The sequence below is a fragment of the Hydractinia symbiolongicarpus genome, chromosome 1 (genome assembly GCF_029227915.1).
Source record: "Hydractinia symbiolongicarpus strain clone_291-10 chromosome 1, HSymV2.1, whole genome shotgun sequence".
NCBI classification, from domain to species: domain Eukaryota; kingdom Metazoa; phylum Cnidaria; class Hydrozoa; order Anthoathecata; family Hydractiniidae; genus Hydractinia; species Hydractinia symbiolongicarpus.
This window is the reverse complement of record NC_079875.1, coordinates 9,892,625-9,915,735: the sequence shown is the minus strand read 5'-3', so window position 1 is coordinate 9,915,735 and position 23,111 is coordinate 9,892,625. Positions and strand designations below refer to the sequence as shown.

The 23,111-nt window shown below is 32.1% G+C and overlaps 1 protein-coding gene across 2 annotated transcripts; it reads right to left on the bottom strand.

The window, feature by feature from the left end:
• Positions 1-381: 381 nt before the first annotated feature.
• LOC130637065 (probable phospholipid-transporting ATPase IM) lies at positions 382-22,795 on the bottom strand. 2 transcript variants are annotated; one of them, XM_057446904.1, is made up of 38 exons: positions 22,406-22,795; positions 19,873-19,948; positions 19,358-19,422; positions 18,860-18,973; positions 18,291-18,527; positions 17,349-17,419; positions 16,392-16,474; positions 16,205-16,311; positions 15,896-15,977; positions 15,260-15,318; positions 14,503-14,577; positions 14,043-14,167; positions 13,512-13,601; positions 13,090-13,144; positions 12,364-12,427; positions 12,228-12,283; positions 12,052-12,144; positions 11,735-11,810; positions 11,584-11,613; positions 11,090-11,169; positions 10,822-10,866; positions 10,335-10,391; positions 10,214-10,262; positions 9,433-9,503; positions 9,247-9,344; positions 8,837-8,873; positions 8,663-8,764; positions 8,265-8,304; positions 7,617-7,846; positions 7,189-7,251; positions 4,811-4,906; positions 4,409-4,496; positions 3,909-3,990; positions 3,503-3,644; positions 2,852-2,935; positions 2,190-2,435; positions 1,638-1,952; positions 382-1,439 (listed from the first exon to the last, which is right to left on the bottom strand). In XM_057446904.1, the coding sequence occupies exons 2-38, from the start codon at positions 19,925-19,927 to the stop codon at positions 1,182-1,184; spliced, it is 3,720 nt and encodes a 1,239-aa protein (XP_057302887.1). In that variant the 5' UTR covers positions 19,928-19,948; positions 22,406-22,795; the 3' UTR covers positions 382-1,181. The 2 variants fall into 2 exon arrangements, with proteins under 2 accessions (XP_057302887.1, XP_057302886.1); XM_057446903.1 differs by lacking the exon at positions 22,406-22,795 and having other exon boundaries at positions 19,873-20,353.
• Between the last annotated feature and the right edge of the window lie 316 nt (positions 22,796-23,111).

Below are 23,111 nucleotides of genomic sequence, written 5' to 3'. Positions count from 1 at the left end.
GGGAAATGCGAAAAAAGGGCACTGAAGATATTTGCATTAATTCCTTTTATCATTATTGCATTCAGAACTTATCATTTTATCACAACGTGTAACCATGGAAACAAACACAAAGAGTACAACAGATGGAAACCTTGTCGCTAGCCTCGTTTACTGCTTTTCAAACTTCACACCTTTCCCTAAATATTAATTTTATTTTTAAAAAAGCGGTATTATTTCTTCATGATAGAACAAATTTTAGTTGTCCAAACTTTCACCTAATGACTGGCTCTATCTTCCACGATTTTCTAAAAGGCAGTGATAAAGGAAAATCAACAAGAACCAGCATTTTTCATTAAGGCTACCGTAACACGGACCGGGGTTATCAATCAATCAATACATATATAAATACAGTTACAGCAAATGTACAACCTCTTCACCAAACCTCTAAAACGTGGTGTGCGTTTTTTAATATAATTGAAAACAAATGTTACAAAAATTAAGAAGATTATCTACTCGTGAAAATGGTAAAAAATGTTTTTGACAAATAAATAAAATAAACTTCTGGCGGCTATTAAGCGTGTGTGCGTAGATGAATGTTTTAGGCGTAAAATAATATCGAAAAATATGCAGACAATATAAAAGGGTGTTAAAATGAACGCCAACAAAACAACAATCTCAGTTTATTAAAAAACGGGGCGAAGTTCGCATAAATAAAGGATTAATAGTTTGATTAATAATTCGCCTTAATCAGTACTGCCACCAAAAATGCATCGTCTTGCCCAGGGCTACCAGCAGAAATGTAATCTAAAGGTTTCTTACCCAAGGCTACCACTAAAAACTGAATCCGGATATTCACTTCGAAATCTAGACAGTTTGTTTGTCATGTCAGGGGAAAACGTTACAATCAACAGTAATATCTAAGTTTCTTATTACAACAATTAAACCTTTCCGTTCCTTACTTGTTCCACAAATTTCCTATGTACTCAATATCCAAATTTTCACCTAAATTTTCCTGAAATATTCTTTAATTTCGCAGGTTTAGTGGTCACACTAAGTTTACTTAAAGCGCATCACGAAAACCGTAGTGAAAAGAATACTCGTCAAATCGCAGCGGGTGCGAAGTGACACATAACCTGCGTTAGATTTCAATTTCACTTGCTAAAATATTAATTCACTAACTTGCTAAGTAACGCTAATATGAATTAGTCATAAATTGTGACTTTCTTCGGACTTCCCCTCAGAGGCGAGTTTTCATTCTGAGAAGAATCTCGAATTTTTGAGCTATTCTTGGATGCATCAAAAGTGACGTCGAACGATCTAGTTTTTTTGAATTTCAACTTCGGAAGCCATTTTCCGGACATTATCATCTGACCAAAACCGGGCTGTTGCGAGAAAGCGTATCCGGAACGATGTGAACCAGGTCGTGCGCGAACACTTCTTTTCTTTTTGCGGAGAAAGAGCTAGAAAAAAAGAAAATTGCTTTGCAGTGATCTGCATAAAAAAGAAAAGGGGAAAGAAGAAGAAAACTGAAAGTAAAAGTGAACTAAATAGAAGAAAAAGCGACATATTTTTAGAATCGCTGAATCCTGAAAATTTATGTTATGTACTCTAATTTCTCGTTTCTAAAAACAGTCGCAGACCATTTAAAGCAAACTTACCGATTTCGATGTGGAGCGCTTCTCCTTCCACATTCCTTTGCGAATTAACTCGGCTAGCGTAGGATACAACTTCTGTTTAGTCCATCGAAAACCTAACCCTGGCAGCAAGCAAACAGCTGACGTCACTAACAACGCCGCCCAGAAAGCGCCACTGCCGAATGTATTGATGGCGGCGCCCACATAAGGAAAATACGAAGGTAGCAAGTTAAACAATGTTTCTGAGTAAACTGTGAAAGTATAAAGGAAGTAAAACACGATGCTTCCCCATATAAAAAAGTGATTGATCCATGTCCAATGGGAGGTATCAAGCGCCATCTAAAAAACGTAGAACACAATAACGTGCAGAGGCGAAATACATAAAAAAACTTTAGTCAACTACCATCTTAAACCAGCCTCATTTCCAATACCGTGGTTTACATTTATCGATTTGCATCACAAAGATGGAATATATTTTTGGAAATGTCATAGGATTACAATAATGGATAAAATATTAGGAAAGGCAGCTTTTTCGTGAAGTTAAGAATTCAATTAAAAGTACAAAAAAACGCCCACCTCTATATTGACTACAATTACCAAAATAGCACCAACAAGTACAGCGAGATGTGCTAATAGGCTATGGTTCAATCCATCGCTGTCTACAAGATCTTGATAAATACCGTACGGAATAAAAAATAGCAAACACGATATGACTATACCATGCAAGAGTTTGAAAGCGAAAGTTTTTTTGTTAAACAATATATTTTTTTGACCAGGAACGTATAGCTTCGGATAAAGTAGAGAATTCTTGTCGCTAACATCCTAAAAATATAAAAAATGACATACATAAACATCATATACATAACGGTTGCGTGTAACAGGCTAAGCACGATGATCGTCACCCGGCTACATTTGCACCCATGAAGGAAATATAATGACACACCCATACCCTCCCTTCCCCTTAAAAAACAACCCAATATTGAAGTGCGGCAAAGGGGAAAATACTGATAGGTTTTTAACAGTTTTTGATCGTAATTGTGGTTAACGACTGAAGTAACGCCTTCTTCTGACCCAACATCCTTCTATCAACGCTTATTAAAAAAAAGCTTTTTTTAATTTCGTTTTTTTGTACATTTTAAAAAACTGTCAATTTGAAGGCAAATGATAACCGAAATTATTTGAGAAGATAGTAGATGCTCTGCATACCAAAATACTATCCTCAAAATATAGTTTCATACCTGATCAAATATTCCCATCGCCAGCACAGGCAGTGATGTAAAACAAACATTGTAAACAGATAGAAACCACGTATCATATAGCGTCTAAACAAATAGAAACCAGGTATGGCAGTGTGTCTGGATATAAAAACCTTATCACTAGTTACAGCGCAAGAAAACATGATATTCAGCCACACATAAATAAAAAACACAGGATGTTCCCTCAATATTAAGTACATTTTTTTCCTAACAATTCCTGACATTTCTCCAGTTATTTTGTCTACAAACTCCTGACATTTCCCTCATACGCTATTTTGGGTCAATTACAGAAGTACTAGGTAAATAGCCTAAATATTTAGATTTAATACAACGATATTGACAGAACAGACCTGAAACTTGATCTATGCTAATATTTCGAAAACAATGAGATCTTCCTGACTTTTTATGACGTTTTGACAATATTTTGAAAATTCCTGACAATTCTTGACTTTTTTGATATTAAGTACGTATTAATAAATAGACACAAGGTAGCCAGTATAAACCGGTATAAACAGGATAATACGTCTTTAATTCAAAAAGTGATCACCTAAGTTTGCACCGTTCGGTAAGAACAGACATCTAAGGTTATCTTAAGAAGGTACAGAACTCTCCAGTCTGATAAAACAAACCCACCTGTGCAGAATATCCCGAGAAGAAACTATACCAAAACTGAACAAGTGTAAATGCGAAGTTCTTGAAGAAAAAATAATTCAAAAATTTCGCCATTCTCCAATACGACCAGCGTCCGTGTACTAACAGCAATCTTTCTAAAAATCTAAATGCAGAAGAAAGTATAGAAAATTATTCTGCTACTCTGATAACAATCTGATAATTCCAGTAGCTAAAATGACCAAACGTACGAATGGCCAAATGAACGAGTAAACAAATGAGGGGACAAAACGTTATAAACAAATAGAACGAACAGACCGCACAGGAAAGCACGAACCAAAACGTAACCAAACGAAACGACCTCGCGATCGAACGATACGATACGGATCGAAACAAAATAACAAATAAACAAACAAAAAAAACGATGTACCTAAATTGTGCAAAGGAGAAATCAGAGGAAAGCACAGCTTGTCTCCCTTCTTTTCCACTTATTCCAACGCCAATGTGTGCCGCTAAAAGAACAACACAGCAAGATAATGATGTTGCTATGTATAAAAAGTGCGTTTCGTCAATTCAAACCCTCGCATTAAAAACTACCCACCGTGTCCGCATAATGGTAGGAACATTTTTCAAAGGTATTAAAAGGACATAAGGTTTACTTTAATACAGAAATATTTCTGTGAGTTACATTTTTAACCAAGAAGGGCGCTTAAGGCATTTCTGCGCGCAAATAATTAGTGAGGCGCATGTAAATGAATGGTTTCAGTTAATTTTTATTAATCAGATAGGCAGGTTCACCTCCAATATACTCTATATTCAATCCACGTTATGTTATGTCTATAGTTATTTAGAAATAGAAATGGATAAAGGCTTATTTGTTTTAATTCTATGTTTCATTTAATGGAAGCAAAATATAATCCTTGGCACTACCTTTGATCATGCTGACGTCATTTGCACCATCTCCAATTGCCAGTGTTGTCGCGTTTACATTTCTTTTTACCAGTTCAACAACAAGCGCCTATATAAACAATACTCCATGTTTCATGAATGCGTTAAAATATGAACAGCTGCACGTTTAGTCAAGTACGGAGCCTAAATCGAAGCCCTCAGTAATAGGTTACATTTAAGAAAAAAAAAAATACAAGATATTTAGGCATCGACAAGCCGAACCTTGAAATGAACCTGTAAGGTCATTCTATGAATTTTAAGACAACTAAAGCTCATCTCTCATATGGTGGAAGTTCGAATTCAATGTTACATCGTTTAAATACCGTTGTTAGAATCGAGACGTCATTTAATAAATAAGCAGAAATTCACAACAGACGTATATACCTTTTGAAGTGGTGTGACGCGGCAACAAATCACAGCTTTACAAGCCTTTCCTAATTTTAAAAATTCTAATTCTACGTTTTCCAGTAAAGCAAAGGCCTAAAGAGATTACAAAAATTCATTTTCAACAAATTTATAAAAGATTTTGTACAATTAAGTTACTGCCTACAAAGAGGTCAACACTTAAACTGCTTACAAAGAGGTCCATATTCATACTGCTTACAAAGAGGTCCATATTCATACCGCTTACAAAGAGGTCCATATTCATGCTGCCTACAAAGAGGTCCATATTCATACTGCTTACAAAGAGGTCCATATTCATACTGCTTACAAAGAGGTCCATATTCATACTGCTTACAAAGAGGTCTATATTCATACCGCTTACAAAGAGGTCCATATTCATACTGCTTACAAAGAGGTCCATATTCATACTGCTTACAAAGAGGTCCATATTCATACTGCCTACAAAGAGGTCCATATTCATACTGCTTACAAAGAGGTCCATATTCATACTGCTTACAAAGAGGTCCATATTCATACCGCTTACAAAGAGGTCCATATTCATACCGCTTACAAAGAGGTCCATATTCATACCGCTTACAAAGAGGTCCATATTCATACTGCTTACAAAGAGGTCCATATTCATACTGCTTACAAGGAAGTCCATATTCATACTGCCTACAAAGAGGTCCATATTCATACCGCTTACAAAGAGGTCCATATTCATACTGCTTACAAGGAAGTCCATATTCATACTGCTTACAAAGAGGTCCATATTCATACTGCTTACAAAGAGGTCCATATTCATACTGCTTACAAAGAGGTCCATATTCATACCGCTTACAAAGAGGTCCATATTCATACCGCTTACAAAGAGGTCCATATTCATACTGCTTACAAAGAGGTCCATATTCATACTGCTTACAAAGAGGTCCATATTCATACTGCTTACAAAGAGGTCCATATTCATACCGCTTACAAAGAGGTCCATATTCATACCGCTTACAAAGAGGTCCATATTCATACTGCTTACAAAGAGGTCCATATTCATACTGCTTACAAAGAGGTCCATATTCATACTGCTTACAAAGAGGTCCATATTCATACCGCTTACAAGGAAGTCCATATTCATACTGCTTACAAAGAGGTCCATATTCATACTGCTTACAAAGAGGTCCATATTCATACTGCTTACAAGGAAGTCCATATTCATACTGCTTACAAAGAGGTCCATATTCATACTGCTTACAAAGAGGTCTATATTCATACCGCTTACAAAGAGGTCCATATTCATACTGCTTACAAAGAGGTCCATATTCATACTGCTTACAAAGAGGTCCATATTCATACTGCTTACAAAGAAGTCCATATTCATACTGCTTACAAAGAGGTCCATATTCATACTGCTTACAAAGAGGTCCATATTCATACCGCTTACAAAGAGGTCCATATTCATACTGCTTACAAAGAGGTCCATATTCATACCGCTTACAAAGAGGTCCATATTCATACTGCTTACAAAGAGGTCCATATTCATACTGCTTACAAAGAGGTCCATATTCATACTGCTTACAAAGAGGTCCATATTCATACTGCTTACAAAGAGGTCCATATTCATACTGCTTACAAAGAGGTCCATATTCATACCGCTTACAAAGAGGTCTATATTCATACTGCTTACAAAGAGGTCCATATTCATACCGCTTACAAAGAGGTCCATATTCATACCGCTTACAAAGAGGTCCATATTCATACTGCTTACAAAGAGGTCCATATTCATACTGCTTACAAAGAGGTCCATATTCATACTGCTTACAAGGAAGTCCATATTCATACTGCTTACAAGGAAGTCCATATTCATACTGCTTACAAAGAGGTCCATATTCATACTGCTTACAAAGAGGTCCATATTCATACTGCTTACAAAGAGGTCCATATTCATACCGCTTACAAAGAGGTCCATATTCATACTGCTTACAAGGAAGTCCATATTCATACTGCTTACAAGGAAGTCCATATTCATACTGCTTACAAAGAGGTCCATATTCATACCGCTTACAAAGAGGTCCATATTCATACTGCTTACAAAGAGGTCCATATTCATACTGCTTACAAAGAGGTCCATATTCATACTGCTTACAAAGAGGTCCATATTCATACTGCTTACAAAGAGGTCCATATTCATACTGCTTACAAAGAGGTCCACATTCACACTGCTTACAAAGAGGTCCACACTTATATTGTTTTACGAACTCAGGAGACTGCGAATATATACTTATGCTAGATTTTCCTTTATGTTGGTCCTTCATATACGTTTGTTAACATTGTGGTTTAGGAAGTTTATTTTAGTTAGTAAAAATATCAACTATAGACGCACATACCAAGCTTTTACCAGATATAACTAAGGCGAAACCCTCTTTTTGGTCCATGTCCACTCCTTCATCCTACGTGGAAAATAAAATTTTTTAAAAACATATGCCACAATATCTTTAAGAATATAATTAGTAGCATTAGCCGACTTTTTACTCAAAATTTGATCGACCTTTAGAGTAAATAAAGACAAATATAAGAACAATTTTTTAAAATTTAAAAATTGTTAAAAAGGGTACTCTAAGAAACTGTGATTTATTGTCCATAGTACTGACGTACATGTAAATCAGTGCTAAGCAAATTCTTTGACGAAGGGTGAAGAATATTACAACACTGAAAGCATTTATCAAGTACGCAATGTATTTTTGTTTAAAACCTGACTATGTAATTTTAGTTTAAAGTCTAACTATACACAAGAAATTTTAGATTAAAGCCTAACCAAGTTAAAGGACATCTCCATGCTTGTCTTTCTACCAGCGAAAGTGACGCGGGCACCATTGTTTGTTTGGGCACCTGCAGAGTTTATATTATTCGCGTATTCATTCATCTTGGTTTGGTAATTTTTGATCTGGTTATAAACTTCCCTCTCGTCGCTACCATTTATGATAAAAACATCCACCATGTTTTCCGTGAGCAACATGCTGGCATAACCAATGTTGATCGCTGTTTCTATAGCAACAAAACAAATAGGCACACTCAATAGTTGCACCATGTTTTTATCATTTTAGTTTCTCGTATAAACACAAAACTGTATGTGGAAAGTCTTATTTTCCAGTGATTCTCAGCAGCGTTTTTACATGTTTATGACTTCAAGCGTCCCTATGAACTTTAGGACGTGCAAGACTGTTTAGTAAGGTTCAGTCAAATTCTCATATATGTATCAAGAGATAACAAAACCAAATATAAAACACCGAACTATTGCGCTAGCATAAAGAAATTATGGACTATGGAAGAAAAAATTCCCTCGCTTTTCTTGATTACAGATGATTGCTATGAAGGAGACACCCCTCCCGGACTTTCCAGATATCAAACATTTATTTAACATTATAAAACACAACACATCACAACACACAACACAACACAATACCTTGTTTATCTCCGGTCAACACCCAAATTTTGATATTAGCCTAAAAAGAAATAAGATTTAAGTTGTATATTACCTTAACTTACTTAATTTTAATGACCAAACATTGTATTTCAGTGCTGTCTATAGTACGTGCAATAATAATTTGTATCTCCATAATAAAAACCATTGCCTGTCTGTCGGCCAAAAGCAGGTCGCGTTAACGTTACAAATAACAAAGGCGACATACTCTATTCTATATGTTTAAAAGGGTTGCTTTATATTGCATCCCCTGCAAAGTAGTTTAATTACTTTATATTAACAGGCGGACAAAACTTGCATATTGTGCTACTTTAATGAGTAAATTTAAAAAGTTAGGTCAAGGTTCAAAATACAAGCATAAAAAAGTTGTAACCACTTACCTCGGCTAAGTTTGCGATGGCTTCTGGGACACCATCTTGAAGTTTGTCTTCGATAGCTGTTGCCCCTAATAAGTTCAGATTGTCTTCAATGGCGCAATATGCCTATGGATAAAATGATAGAATGGTACATTTTCCTTACCTACAATGATTATTTATAGAAAAATGAAACCTTACCTCTGCCATTTTACCATCCCTGTCTTCCGTGGCAGTACTGAAAAAAATAAAGTGGCTTCGATTAACACTTTATTAAAATAAATTATATGAATTTTGGAGTAAAAGAACAGTAGTAACTATTTCTCCAAGAAAAAACCTGTATATTTCTCATGAACAACTCCCACCCTTTAACGCACTTATTCCAGAATTAACGGCATTCTAACATTTTATACTCTTTGAAATAATCGATAAAAGAGAATATTTTGACATTTTAAATATTCAACTGAGCTAGATTTTGTACATAGGTGTAAATTTAAAATAACAAATGAAACCAGAAACAAATTGGAACTATTTTGAAGTAACACAAACAATTTTCTTAGGGTGTTCATTCCAATTATAATTAATCAAAATCAAGCTAACTTAAGATGTACCTGGCAGCATGGTACATTTCAGACCACTCACTATATTCTTTTTCTGTCAGATCTTTCGAAGCAATACACAATGTACGCAAGCCTTCACACGCAAAAGTCTAAAAATCAGAAAAACAACAAGGTTATTAATAATTAAAGCAGAAAAAACACCCAAACAGGCAGGCTGACAAAATATGCAGGACTTACATCAAGGTGAGACTGTGTTGATTCCGTGATAGTGTGACTTTCTTTTGATAATAATTCATATATAGCAGTGTCTGTAATAGATACGAAGAAATTTAGACAAGTATAGCCTTTTTCTATTAACTTAGGGAATGAAGTGTCTTTTAAAAATTATTCTTGTAAAAAATATTCCCCTAAAAAAAACATTAATTAAAAAATAAAAATGCAGAAATTGACTACTGTTTATTCATGCTTTTAAGATTGTCCAATAATTTTGGGACAATCCTCGCTGCTGGGAAGTGGGGATGGAGAGTAATAATTGACCCCCACCATTGCCCTTCGTAGTTCCAAAGTTGTAAAAAGACATGAGACGTACGACAGGTATTGTTTGTACTTGCTAATGACGTCATTAAATTTGCGCAAGTGTGAAGTATTAGTCTTAATTCGAGTTTTGCGAAATAATTGTTGTGTATTTGGTCACATTGTGACGAACTAAAAATAACGTATCAATGATAAAAATAACGTATCAATGATATACGATAATAAATCGTCTAAACCTTATAAAAACAATTTAAAAACATTTTTCAAAACAAAATGTTAAAAATTTTACTTAATTGGTAAAACACTGTCATATCTTAAAAAAAATAAAAAAAATCTGGACAAATAAAGCTAAATAAAAGTTAGAAAAAGTGGAAATATATGAGGGTGTAACTATAAATTCATAAAAGTTATGGAAAAAGTTAAAAAGTGAGGCGGTAGGGGATGATTCACCAAAAACAGGGTTAAAATCACTTTATTAACTTACCAGCACCTTTACAGTACAGCGTTATTTTATCATCTTTTCTTACTATTACCTAAACATAAAATCAAGATTACAGTAGTCTGAAAAATGTTATTTTTTTATCCTAAAACAAAACACAACTTACAGACATCCTTTTTCTAACATTGTCAAAATCCAGAATGCACAGAAGTTCATATGTTTCCTAAATAAAATAAGAATGTGCAGATATAAATATAAAATAGGATCATTTTACGCATGATTCATATTTGCGTCACAAGTGTGAACCAGCCTTTAGGAAATCGTCATGGAAAACAAAGAACCGTCTGTCCATAAAACTTAACATCAGTTGTAAATTTAGGCTCCAATTCACCTTTAAAAAATTTTCATACCACGTAATGTTGAAGACGAATAACATTTAACGCTATTGGTGCAAATGAATGTAAACTCTGTATATATCTACTTCAGCAAAACTTTGTGACATAAAACTTTTTAAAGTGAAACAAGGTGAAACTGAAAATTTAATCTATGTCAAAAGAAATTATACAAGCGCAAATCCAGAATCTCAACTCATTTATACAAATCTTTTCAAGAAACTTTTAAGTGGTACAGAAATAGTAGTCAAGACGACTCACCTCCGTTCCGTTTCTTTCTATTGTAATGGTAGTTGGGGTTCTAGACTATAACAGAAATAAATTTTCAACCTCAATCCTCTATTTTCTCGAGATAATGAACATCGATCCTCTATCTTCTCGAGATGTTCAACCTCGATCCTCTATCTTCTCGAGATATTCAACCTCGATCCTCTATCCTTTCGAGATATTTAAGCTCGATCCTCTATCCTCTCAAGATATTGAACTTCTTATCTCGAAATACACCCTATTGTATTAGCAAAAGCTATACCTTAAACACAAATCCAAAGTTAGTTGCAGCAGACACTAATGCTCCTTCATCAGGTGATTGTGCTTGATACTCCAACAAAGCTGTAAAAATATCAAACGAAAAAGGTAGAACGAACTCAATGTAAATGTAATACTCAGAAATTGTAAAAAATGAAAAAATTACTTTTTTTAATTTTAGGAAATTTTTTCGTTAAGATAATTTATGTACTACTTTTGCACCTGTACGATTGGATAAACTGAAGAATATGGAGATTTTTATTTGGCGGTTGAAACTATTTACAATTTCGCGAAATGAAATTTCGTAGTTTAAAACTTTGCGGGATTTATTTGCATGATTTGCAAAAAAATAGATATTTTGTGGAATTAATTTCACGAACTTTCGAAAATATTGCAAAACCGCGAAATTTTCTTCTCACGAATATTTCTGATAATAAAGTACCCACCACATGTCGTGTCAAATCTGTCAAACAAAAACAATATAAAATTAATACATACGCGTTTTTCCACCACTGCATGGAATAAAATCTAAAAAAATAATAAAATGAAAATTATAATATATCAAAGAAATTTAACAGTCCATATACATGAAACAGATTAGCTACACATAATTACATGAACCTGTATAAAGATAAAACTTGTATATTACCAGTCTGATCATACTCTTTTTCTTCAACCATAACAGTATGACAAAGTGCAAGAAGGCGAAAGAATTCATCCACAACCTAAAAATTTTTAAATATAGCTAAAATATACAGTACAGTAAAAATATAAATAGCAACAATATAGTTATTTTTTTCGTGAAATGTGTTAACAGGTGTCACGTGTAGGATAGTTTTGTTACAGTTTAAATACAAATCAAGGATCATGTAAAAAAAGACAAAAAATTCTTTGCTAAATGGTCCCATCGTATATTTAGTCCCTTAATGCCTTCGCAACTATAAAAATGTCATTCACATTCGATACCTGGTTGTTGGAGTCAATTTCTTCTTTTAATGCAAAATCTGTAAACCGGAAATTTGGGTCAGCGTATTTATTTTCAGAAAAGTCAACAAAATCCTGAAATACAGAAAAAAGAATGAATCTTACTTGTAACACACAAAAAAAAATATTCAACATGAAATAATGAAACAGTAACTCACCTTTTCATCCATATTGGCGATCTCATCAACAATATCCTCATTTTCCTCACAATGGCCTAATATACAAAAAAAGTCTCGTTGAAGAAAGCACAAACTACAATTTAATGTTACCATATACACATATTGATTTTCTTACCATACATAATACCATTTATAGAACATTCTTTAAAAACCATAACATTCTGTGTCAAGGTACCAGTCTAATAAGAAATAGATTGTAATGATAAGCAAAGATTTACAAATATTGTAAATACTCTTATAAATAACTCTTATAATAATTTTCACGCTTGCCTCAAATAAAAGCCATCCTAAAATATTAAATATTTTAATAACGCCCTCTTATTCAGTCAAAAAGGGGCGTTTATTAGAGTTTACCCGATTCAAGCAATTTAAATGTGTTGAGTTTATGGTGAAAATTGGTAAATAAGTAAATATGGGTATGTCAAAAAATAAATTTGAATATTTAAAATTTATTAAATAACCCTAATCCTATATTTAACACTCGTCTCTAAACACCCCCCAAAGCTTGAAAATTAAGTAAATGCTAAGGCTTTAAATTGAGAATTTATGGTATTGTAAAAATAGAATATCACGTTTAACACTTCTTCTCACCACTCTTAATTAACAGAGCTATATAATGCAGTGTGTTCGACGTCCTTTGGCAGGCGTAAATAAGTTAGAAAACATAAATGCTAGTTATGTTTGACACTGCATTGTCTTCTCGCTCACATTCGAATGTTTTTTCAGGTTAAAACATCAGAAATTTTTAAATCAAAGATTATTGACATAAATAACCATGTAACCTAAACCTTTATTTCATTGTGAAATTTAAATTGATTCCATGCTTCAGTTCAAGACTTACCTTGTCTGAAAAGATGTATTCAATTTGACCAAGCTCTTCAGATAAAGTTGTGTTCCTGTATGAGAAAGTAGGGAAGATAAAAGTAAAAAAATCAAATATAAAGAGCATTACTGCTTCTGATAAATACTTAACTCTGTTGAAATTACAAATGAACGATTCCATTTATCTTTTTACGTGTCAGTTTTAAAAAGGTAAATTTTGAGAGGATGCCCATGGCTACACGGTAATTTAATTTTTTAAAAAAAACTACAACAAAAAAAAATAAAAAGTTTTCTCCTCATAGGAAAATTTAGTTATTTTAGTCGAAGTCTAAAAAAAACATTTAAAAATTTAAGATAAAAAAAACATTTTTTTTACCAGTATTATATGGTAAACCAAATTTTAAACTAACGTACAAGAAAAATGACTGTAAAGATTTTTACCTCGCAACAGCAGGTGTATCAGTTTCTGCGTGATAAAGATGAAGATCCCAATTGATTACTAAACTTTGGCCCAGCCTGATCACCTCAACACTACAAATAGATGAAAAATATGTTTGTATAATAATACCTGTATTCTATGTTTAAAATAGTTGTAACACAGCTTATAAGGGATTCCAGCAATGTAGTTTTAATACTTAAAGCTTAACAGGTGAACAAGAATGTACGAAATACCAGTTCGGGAAATATAAATATGATGGGCGAATTACTGTTTATTTTTTTAAGGGCTATAATGACCTAATTCTTTTAAGAAAAAAACTCAATCCACTTAATTTAATTTCTTGTCTGCCATTAATCTAAACACATATTGTTTCAGAATTTTTCACTTTTTGCATAAATTTACAGCCTTAGAAAGAAGAAGACTTTATTAAAAATGTCAGGTATTTCTTTTATTGAAAATTCTCAGCAACCTTAGAACTGTTGGCAACCAATACAATAATTTAGTTACACAAGAAGGACGAACTTACAACGTACCTGATATACAACGAGATTGGTATCAATGTATTTAACACCATTACAAATCCCGGCCAGTTTATCAATGCTATTAAACCTGCCTTATTATCGTAAAATGATTCCCATGGCAGAAAAAATATGAAGCTCTATAATGAATAACAAATGCATACAATATTATTGCAAGTAGTTTTCTACAGAATTTCTCATCAGCTTGAAATACTTCTTTAGAAAGCAACTTTTTATTTTTGCATCATCCAATTTTTCACCCTCTCAAATTTTACATTTATGTACAGTATGCTTAACTTTTCAAGATATATAGGGAATTCAGGAAATTCTTTTTTTGATAATTGAGCCCAAAATAACCAGTTAAGATTTTTTTTAATTTTTGTTTATTTTCTCAAGAAAAATTAACAGAACAAAAGAATTAAGCTAAATGAAATAATTAAACAATTTATAGAATCAGTCTCTTTTTTATACCTACCCTTCCTTTGTCATTTTCCCATGTGTACGACATGATTGACAAGAATGTACAAATAACTGCTAACAACAAAGCAATCTAAACAAAAAGCAAAGATTAAATAGGAATTTAGAAAATTCAGAAATATTTATAGTTTGTAGGAGTTTTAAAATTTTCTTATTCACCAGATTTTGTTTAAATAAAAAAAGTTATATTATTACTATATTATAGGAGGGAGGGAAAGAGGCTTATTCATTCTGTGATAGTTCATTTCTGTCTAAAGTCCCTGAAAAGTGCATGTCTTTATCGCCATATCAAAATATTAGTTGTCATGATGTCAATAACGTCAACGTCACTAGCTTATTTAAATTAGGAAATCATTACAATGTATTTATAAATTTAATGCAAAATAATTTGGAAAGGAATTGGTGACATCTGTTAATTTTACCAGTGGTAATTACTAGGACCCATCTGAGACTAAAATTACCTAAATCTCCTAAAGCTGGGTTAATTTACCCGATTTGGGATAGATGATGTGATCAAAAAACTTTTAATCAATATCTCTGTAAGTTCATGCCCCTATCCACTTCAAGCTATATGCAATGAAAGTTATTGAAATCTTAGATCCTTAAAGCTTATTGGATTAAAGTACTTTGTTTTATGCCAAAACCTTTTTTACATTTTTAACAATTTTTAGGTATATAAACATCTAAGAAAAAAAACTGCAAGGGCATATCTAGTATGATCCATTATACTAGTTTAACAGGACTAAAGTACTTACCCAAATAACTAGGGAATTTGTCAAGTGGTCCAGCTTTGTTCTTTTAAATATACCTTTACCTATGAAAATAATTATGTATTAAATAATAATACATTATGAAATACATGTAAATTGTACCCATACAAATATAAAAGAAATATGGATTATCACAACTATCAGGACTAAATAACTTATTCTTGTAAAAATTAATTAATTCTCCACTACCTTTAGTTACCGTTACTGACAATTTATATTTATTTTCATTTGCAAAAACGAAATTCAAACTGCAAACATGCTAAGTTTAATCTGTTGTTAAAACTGGGACATATATGTACAGGTCAGGACAAAAGTAATAGCGCTGGTATTAAAAAACAATCAAGAAGGACTGTTTTCAAATTGGAATATTTATGCCATCTTAATAAGAAAAGTCTGAATCTTTCTGCTTAGCATTCAGCATGAGAATAGGATTAATATCTTAGGTGGTTTTTTAGTTAAGTAATTGCTGTGCTTGCACAACTTTCGTAACTAAAAAGGAAGCGTTAAATCCACTAGGACCCCTTCACAGGACCCTTGTTGATAGCAGTACTAATAGGAACTGAAGAGGCTATCCTAGGTAAGCAATTTCCATAAAATAACTGCACATTTACAGCTAATTACCTGTGTTCATCATTAACTTAGTATCATGTCCAGCGAAGACAACCAAACCATACATCCAAGGGGTATTACGTAAAACGCAACCCTAAAAAATAACTATTACAATAAAGTACTCCCTATAGGCTTGAGAAAAATGTTTTGTTAAAATAGGAAGTGGGGGCTTAATATTGCTGATAAAGCACACAACACAAATTGCTGATAAAGCACATTTCAGAAAAAAATTCAAGTAAAGCTCAATCCATATCTTGCTAGACTGTGCAAGTTTGCAATCCATCAAAATTCCACGTGTCTATATAAAATAACTTTACATACTCTTAAGATGATGTTGTTGTTGTCTAGGGAATAAGTATGTCCAGCCCAATCAAGGTTTCCTTGAAATTTCTCAAGCTTGTTATTTGGTAGTTCACAAGTTACGGTACCTTAACAAAACAAACAGTAAGGAAAAGAATTCTGTGAAGTAAAAGCTTACTACATATAAAAAACAAGTTGGGCACTGTACCATCAAATGTACTAAGTTCTTTTTCTCCTGTAAGCACCTCAGCCACCTCAGGTAAGGGTTGACGAACTTTTAAATTTGTTTCCCTATTATATAAAAATTATGTTTATCTAGGCAGTGTTGATTATCTTCTAGGTTGTTCCAGAATCTCTCCCTGCTTATAATTGCCCTCCATTTTGGTTATTTTCTGGTGCGAAAAATTCATACACTCTTGCCTTTTTAAGCTATATGAAATTTGGGTTATTATTTAAGATTTAGTCCATTGGTAGCATTTTTTTTCTTGAAGAAAATTCTTCCTCAGTAACAAAAATTGTTATATTTTCAAGTTCTTATTCCATTGACTCATAATGCAATGCAAAAAGAAATATGAAAGATATATCTAGTGTTCACACGTGCCATCATGACCTTGCTGGACACACAGATGATTGTTTTGTATAGTTTATGTATTTTAACTAGAAGATTAGAAGAACAAAAGATGCAAAGCAATCAAATCATTAACTGCTTATCAAAGTAAATAGAACCTGCTTTAATACTATCATGAGTGTGGGTGGATAAGGTCAGAAACTCAATTTTTTGTAAAATATTCACATATCCACTGTTTCCCGCATTCTTTTTGAAGTTAATAAATGATAATTAACTTCACACGTATCATTATGAGTGGTATTATGAATGGTATAATTTAACAATTTGCTTATTGTAAGATTTTAACAGATTTGTAAAATGTGTTTTAATAATTCTATTATAATTTTTTATAAACACTATCCTGTTTTTGGAATAGGTCTTTTTAAGGTTTTTTGAATAGAAATTCAGAAAAAGGTCAAAAAGGGTGAAAAAGACTAACTTTTAATTTTATTGCAAAGCATGCTGTCATCCAATCAGAGCATAGTATAAAAGCCATATTCCCACTGTAAATTTTATCTTGTAAAAAAACCTGGGAGACAAAAAAATTTGAAAACTTACCCATCCAATTCAGCAGTTTCAATAAAACATAGACCACTTTCTTCACTAGTTGATAAAATAACAATATCAGCCTACACAAAAGCAAATAACTCATATAACAAAAATCTGAACAAAACCAGGCTTGTTTGTAAGCTTTTTAAAAAAGACTAACAGTTAGATAATATTTGTTTTTATTACCCGGGTAAAAGGGTAGCATCAATATTTTCGAAAATCGTGCCATGTGATTGGTTAAAACTTACATCATAGCAGGCAATATTCATTGGTATTGCCCGCTACCATAGCAACCGTATTTATAGTTTAAATACGGTAGCATTAAATGTAAATAAACACAGAAAAAAGTAAACAAACGTGAAAAAGAAGTGGAACTTACTTTATTTTTTTTTGTAGCTACGATAAAAACCTGTAATGTTTACACAATATTTGATTCAAAAAAATATATTTTAGTTCGAATGTCCGTTCCATGGGAATAGTGTCTATAAAGACATGGTTTCTACATCCTGGTTATAATGCCATATTTTTTGTAAAATTCTGCACCCGGATAATAATCCATATAATAACTGTTTATTTCGGGCAATACCTTCAAATATTGACCTCTGTCACGTATTGCCCTCACAAGCTCGGGCAATACTTTGACATTGGTCAATATTCTCCGGTATTGCCCTCATAAACAGTTATTATAGGGTTAATCTTCCAATGAATAAATTTATTTCTTGTTACAACAATTAGCTCATCATATCTAAATCTCTTTGTTAAAAAATATAGCAAACGAAAAAGGATGGGCCACTAATGATAACTATTTGGTATGTATGATGTCATTTTCTTAAACTACAACACAGGACATCAATACATTACGTTACTTTCATCAAAACATTTTGAAAAAATTGACTTTGGTAAAGGTTATTTGATTACTGTTTTAATGAAATAATTAATTTAAAAAGATACCGCAACTGGCTGGTCATTTTCTACTTTAACGATATCCCCTGTTTCCACATCTTGCCACTTTCGTTCTTCTATATTACCCTCTGCTGTCAGTACGTACGTAGTTTGATTATTTAACTGATTGTCACTTTTATGACGTCCATAGTCATCATAGCCATCCTTGACCATGGTTGCAAGTAACACTAATGTTAGTGGGACTGCTGTAGAAGCTGGGTTTAGAGCAGTAATTTGAGGTATAGACTAAAGATTAAACCATTGTTTAAAAAAGTTATTCTATTAAATAATGCATGTCATTTTATATAAGACTAATGCAGGTTTCTAATTTGACTCCACAATACAACATGTGAAAAATGTAAATTTTAAATAGGTGTCTAGAATTTTTTCCTTTTTTTTATCAATCATCTAAGTTGAAATTTTGTGTCAACCTGCAGGCAAGAAATAATTTTTTTGAGAACAATCTCATTGACGCTTACTTAAACAGTTTGCCAAAGAACATTCACAATCAATACCAGTAACTCTTTTTTGCAAAAATACCTTCTCTAAGAACATGAGAATTAAATAAACCAACTTACCATGATTATAATTTGCAGCAAGAAGTACAAATTCGCAGCCTTTTGGAATTGTAGAAATAAGTTTTTTGGAAGGAAAGTAAGTAAGTTATATTTCGACGTTTTAATGTGGTTATTCTACAAAAGAAAAAAGGCACGATGAGTAATTTAGACAATACTTTTTTATTTGTTTACATACCTATGCTATTTTAGTGCAAGTAATGAGAAAAGAAGGAAAAATATGAGGGCTATACTTATTGGTAACTAAAGGAGCAAGCTTTTTTAAGAGGATTTTAGAATGTGTAGCAAAAAACACATATATATCAACTGTATTAGGTTATGTGGTTGTGTACGCATGCTACCTCAATCCTCTCCTGAAAAGTTCAAAATATACTCTAAAATTTTTTACAATAATGATTAAAATCTTTTTGATTGTTTAATTATTTTTAATTACTCTATGGCACATAACTTCCAGTATCATGGTTTTAACAACAAACAAACGGTAAATAAAGTAGTACATACAACATATTTAAATGTCTGGTTAAATGTTAAATCATTTGCACGGATTTGTCGTTCAGTTCTGTGTTCTGAAACAAAGAAGATGCACTTAAATTAAATGGGTTATAATAAACTACATGATGAACATTGATCAAACTGTGAATAATTAGAATAATGCAAATGAACATTTTATTGATTTCTGATAAAGACTTGCCTAACATGTGTGACGAAAAAAATTGTGTTGTTCATGATATCTCTTGATCTTTTGTGAGTATTTAAGAGTTCTCCTCAAGGTACATATGTCCCAACAATTTCGCAGATTCCTCCCCCTTGTCCTTACATAACAAACATGTCAGCTTTTGACAATTTTTACACCTTTGACCATCAACAAATACTAGGCTTGAGGAATGGCTAATTATTTGCAAATATCAGTAAATATTTGACTAGTATATAATTGATAGCTCCTTCTTGTAAACATGAAGTTTGCAAAAAAAGATGCTGAAAGATGAAATATAAAGAGAAATATCAACATTTCTTACCATTCTCATTTCCATCCTTTCCAAACCAAGGAAGCCATTTTGTAATTTGAGCCATATTCTATGCTTTCTTATTCATCTAAAAATGCAGGGGCAAAAAACAATAGGCTATTTAACATTTGTACATCATCATCAAGTGTCACATTTACGATTTTGCCAGTGATGTTGCTGTGTTTTATAGCTAAGATACTCTATCATTAAAAAAAATTGATTTTGCATTTTGAACGAACTTTCAAATATAGGTGGCCATATGTGAAACATTCTGTAGATGACCTTGAATATATTCTCCAGAGGGTTAAAAAGAAAAGTGTGAAAAAATATTTTTATGATAAAAAGTATATTACATTTTATAAGCCAGTATGTTAACACAAACAATATATACACAGTATTCACACAATAGGATTTAAGTAGTCCAATACAAAACATTTAGCTGCACAATGGAGTTTCCAGCAGTGTATAATGTACAAACCTATTTTGAATGTAGTATATATGCTTTTAAGAATGAATACTACACAAACTATTACGAGATATGTAAAATAGTAAGTAAAAAATATGTTTAAGGAGGAGAAATCAGTATATTTGGAACACTGCATACACAAACAAATATTAGAGAAAATAAAGTTCTGTCAGTTAGGCTAAACATTGCCATGTGTTTTTTAATTAAAAAAACATATGTTAATAAAAATAAAATAACCAAGAGCATATTATAAACATAACATTACAAAATAAAAAAATGTATAATTAAAAAAATAATTGTTTTTTTTTTAAACAAAACTCTCAACAATCATAGCAAATTAATCCTTGACGTATAACATTCTAGCATTAAACGTTTTAAAATTTTCATTAATTATGGAAGATGAAGGAAGAAGATAAAGGGAATAAAAAATGAGGAAGTAAAAGCAGTCAAACTACGAAATAAACATGATGGCAAACAACAACCTAATCTCTGATTTATGTTTGGTGTGTGTTCTGAGGGCACAAAACATGAAAATTTTACAAAAGAAAAAAAAAAAAATTATTTCATATTATTTCATATATATAACTTGTATTGGAGGTTTTGAATGGCATTTATTGAACCTGTTAGCACCAACATTGAAATTTACTTATAGACAAAAAAAAATATTATTAAAAAAAAAAACAATATGGAAAAAACAATTTAAAAAAATGATATTAATTGTTTAACAAAGAAACAAAGCAAATCTTTTGTTTTAATACTGAATAAGTTTTAAAATTTAAATATTAAAAAAATTATGATATTCATTCTAATTTATGCATAAGTAAAAATTTTCTGCACATGCATTGCATATCAGGTTTCTTCATGTATAAGTTGCTAACTTATGAGAAAAACAAATGAGAATATTATATGAAGTCTAGATACTTATTTCCTTCTGTGTTTAAAACATTGTTTTTATAGAAAAATGTGGTTTAAAAGGGTCCTTCAAAACTTTCTACTTGGTTTTGTTGAACCTTTTTCAGTCTAGTACATGCAATCACACTTACACATCTGTACACACACACCTAAAAAAAACTTGGTGAAATGCTTCCACATCTTAATTGCATGTGTAGAACCAATATCACCCATGATAAAGTTTATTAGAATAAAGACTGACATTGGCTATTAAGTTCGATCTTACTATGGCATTAAACTAATTTGTGAAAATCAAGAACATAATATTTAAAAACCTTTTTTTATTTCTGTAATTCTTTATAATTTTGTTTTTCTATATTTTGGGAGTCTAATCTAAAGTGTCTGTTACAAACAGAGAAATCATAACAGAAAAATACAAAGTTCCAAATAAGTATGACTAAGGCCATTCAAAAATTCATTGGTTATCAATTTGAGCTCCAAGCAGAAACACAGAATACAAATATTTTTGCCTATTACCACCATGTATTGACCTTAAGAAGTGTTTTTTTTACTTGATTGCTGTGCTCATTGACACCAAACTTTGTTTTTTTTAAGCTCAAAAAGGAAAATGTACAGTTTCATTTAAATGAGGATACTTATTCAAACTACGCAAGAGGATATCACTGGTGCAATCCTAAAGGCAGCTTTCAACAATAAACAGACTTTTCGCCTATTATATTATTGTGCAGTAAAAAAAGTTTTGAAGACTTTACAAAATTGAGAAGTGAGAAGTTTTGAAAGCCTAGCCACTACATTTCGAAAAGGGAGGGAAAGTTGGGTGGTAGGGGTTGAAATGTTTGAGTTCCTCAAGCCTCTCTAGAATAAGTATACAAAAAATTTATATATAAAAATACCAGTGTGCTATAAATCTCTTCATAGAATTAACCCATTTTGAGAAAACTGCAACATAACAACATGTACTTTGTGCAGGAGACCAGGGTTAAATTAATCTTGGTGTCAATTCAATATGGGCAAGTGAATGTTACCATAGCCCTGGGTTCTGTTCTGCTCAGATTGTGAACAGCCTAGGCCTTATAAATTCGCTTGCTGTTCGTACTTCTGCATTTGGTTTAAAATCCATTAGGCATCAAAGTGTCCTATGATGGTCTAGTTTTCAGAATACCTTACCTGAAATAAGTCTTTTAGATCTCCCCTTGCATGGACTTAAATCTCTAATAAAGCATACATTCTTGTGTAATTATATTTATATACCTAAAATTACTATTGTTATATATACCTAATACCTATATACCTTATATATACCTAAAATTACTATTGTTCACAATCACTTTCACACAACTTTTTTTCTTGGGATTTGCATTGCAATATTTTTACATTTTTTGCTTGTTCGTCTTGTTTTGTAGTGTTGTCCGTGTCAATTGTGTGTCTTATATTGTCCAAGGTGGCTGTCATACTTCGAGCTCTGCTAACTTTGGCAGTTTCCAGTTTCTAGGGCATAATTTTTAATCAATAATTTATTTACCTCCTAGTAAACTGAAATATATGTATGGTTATTTCATTCATTCATTCATTCATTCGAAAATGGCCTGTTTATAAACAGGACGGCCGGATTATGTATGCATGGCCTGATTATGTTTTTTTTTGACATAATTGTGTTGTGGTGACTGAATTATGATGGATGATAATGGTTGGCTAAGGCAGGCATTTTCTTCGAATTTTTATGAATAAACCATTGATGAGTTATTGTCACATGCCATTTTTGTCTGCAAGATAACTCACAAGTCTCGACGTAATTTTCTCTGCATGCAAAACTCCATTGAAAACTAACTAGATTTTGAGAATGGGTTGGCTAATTTTTATTTTCGCAGGAAAT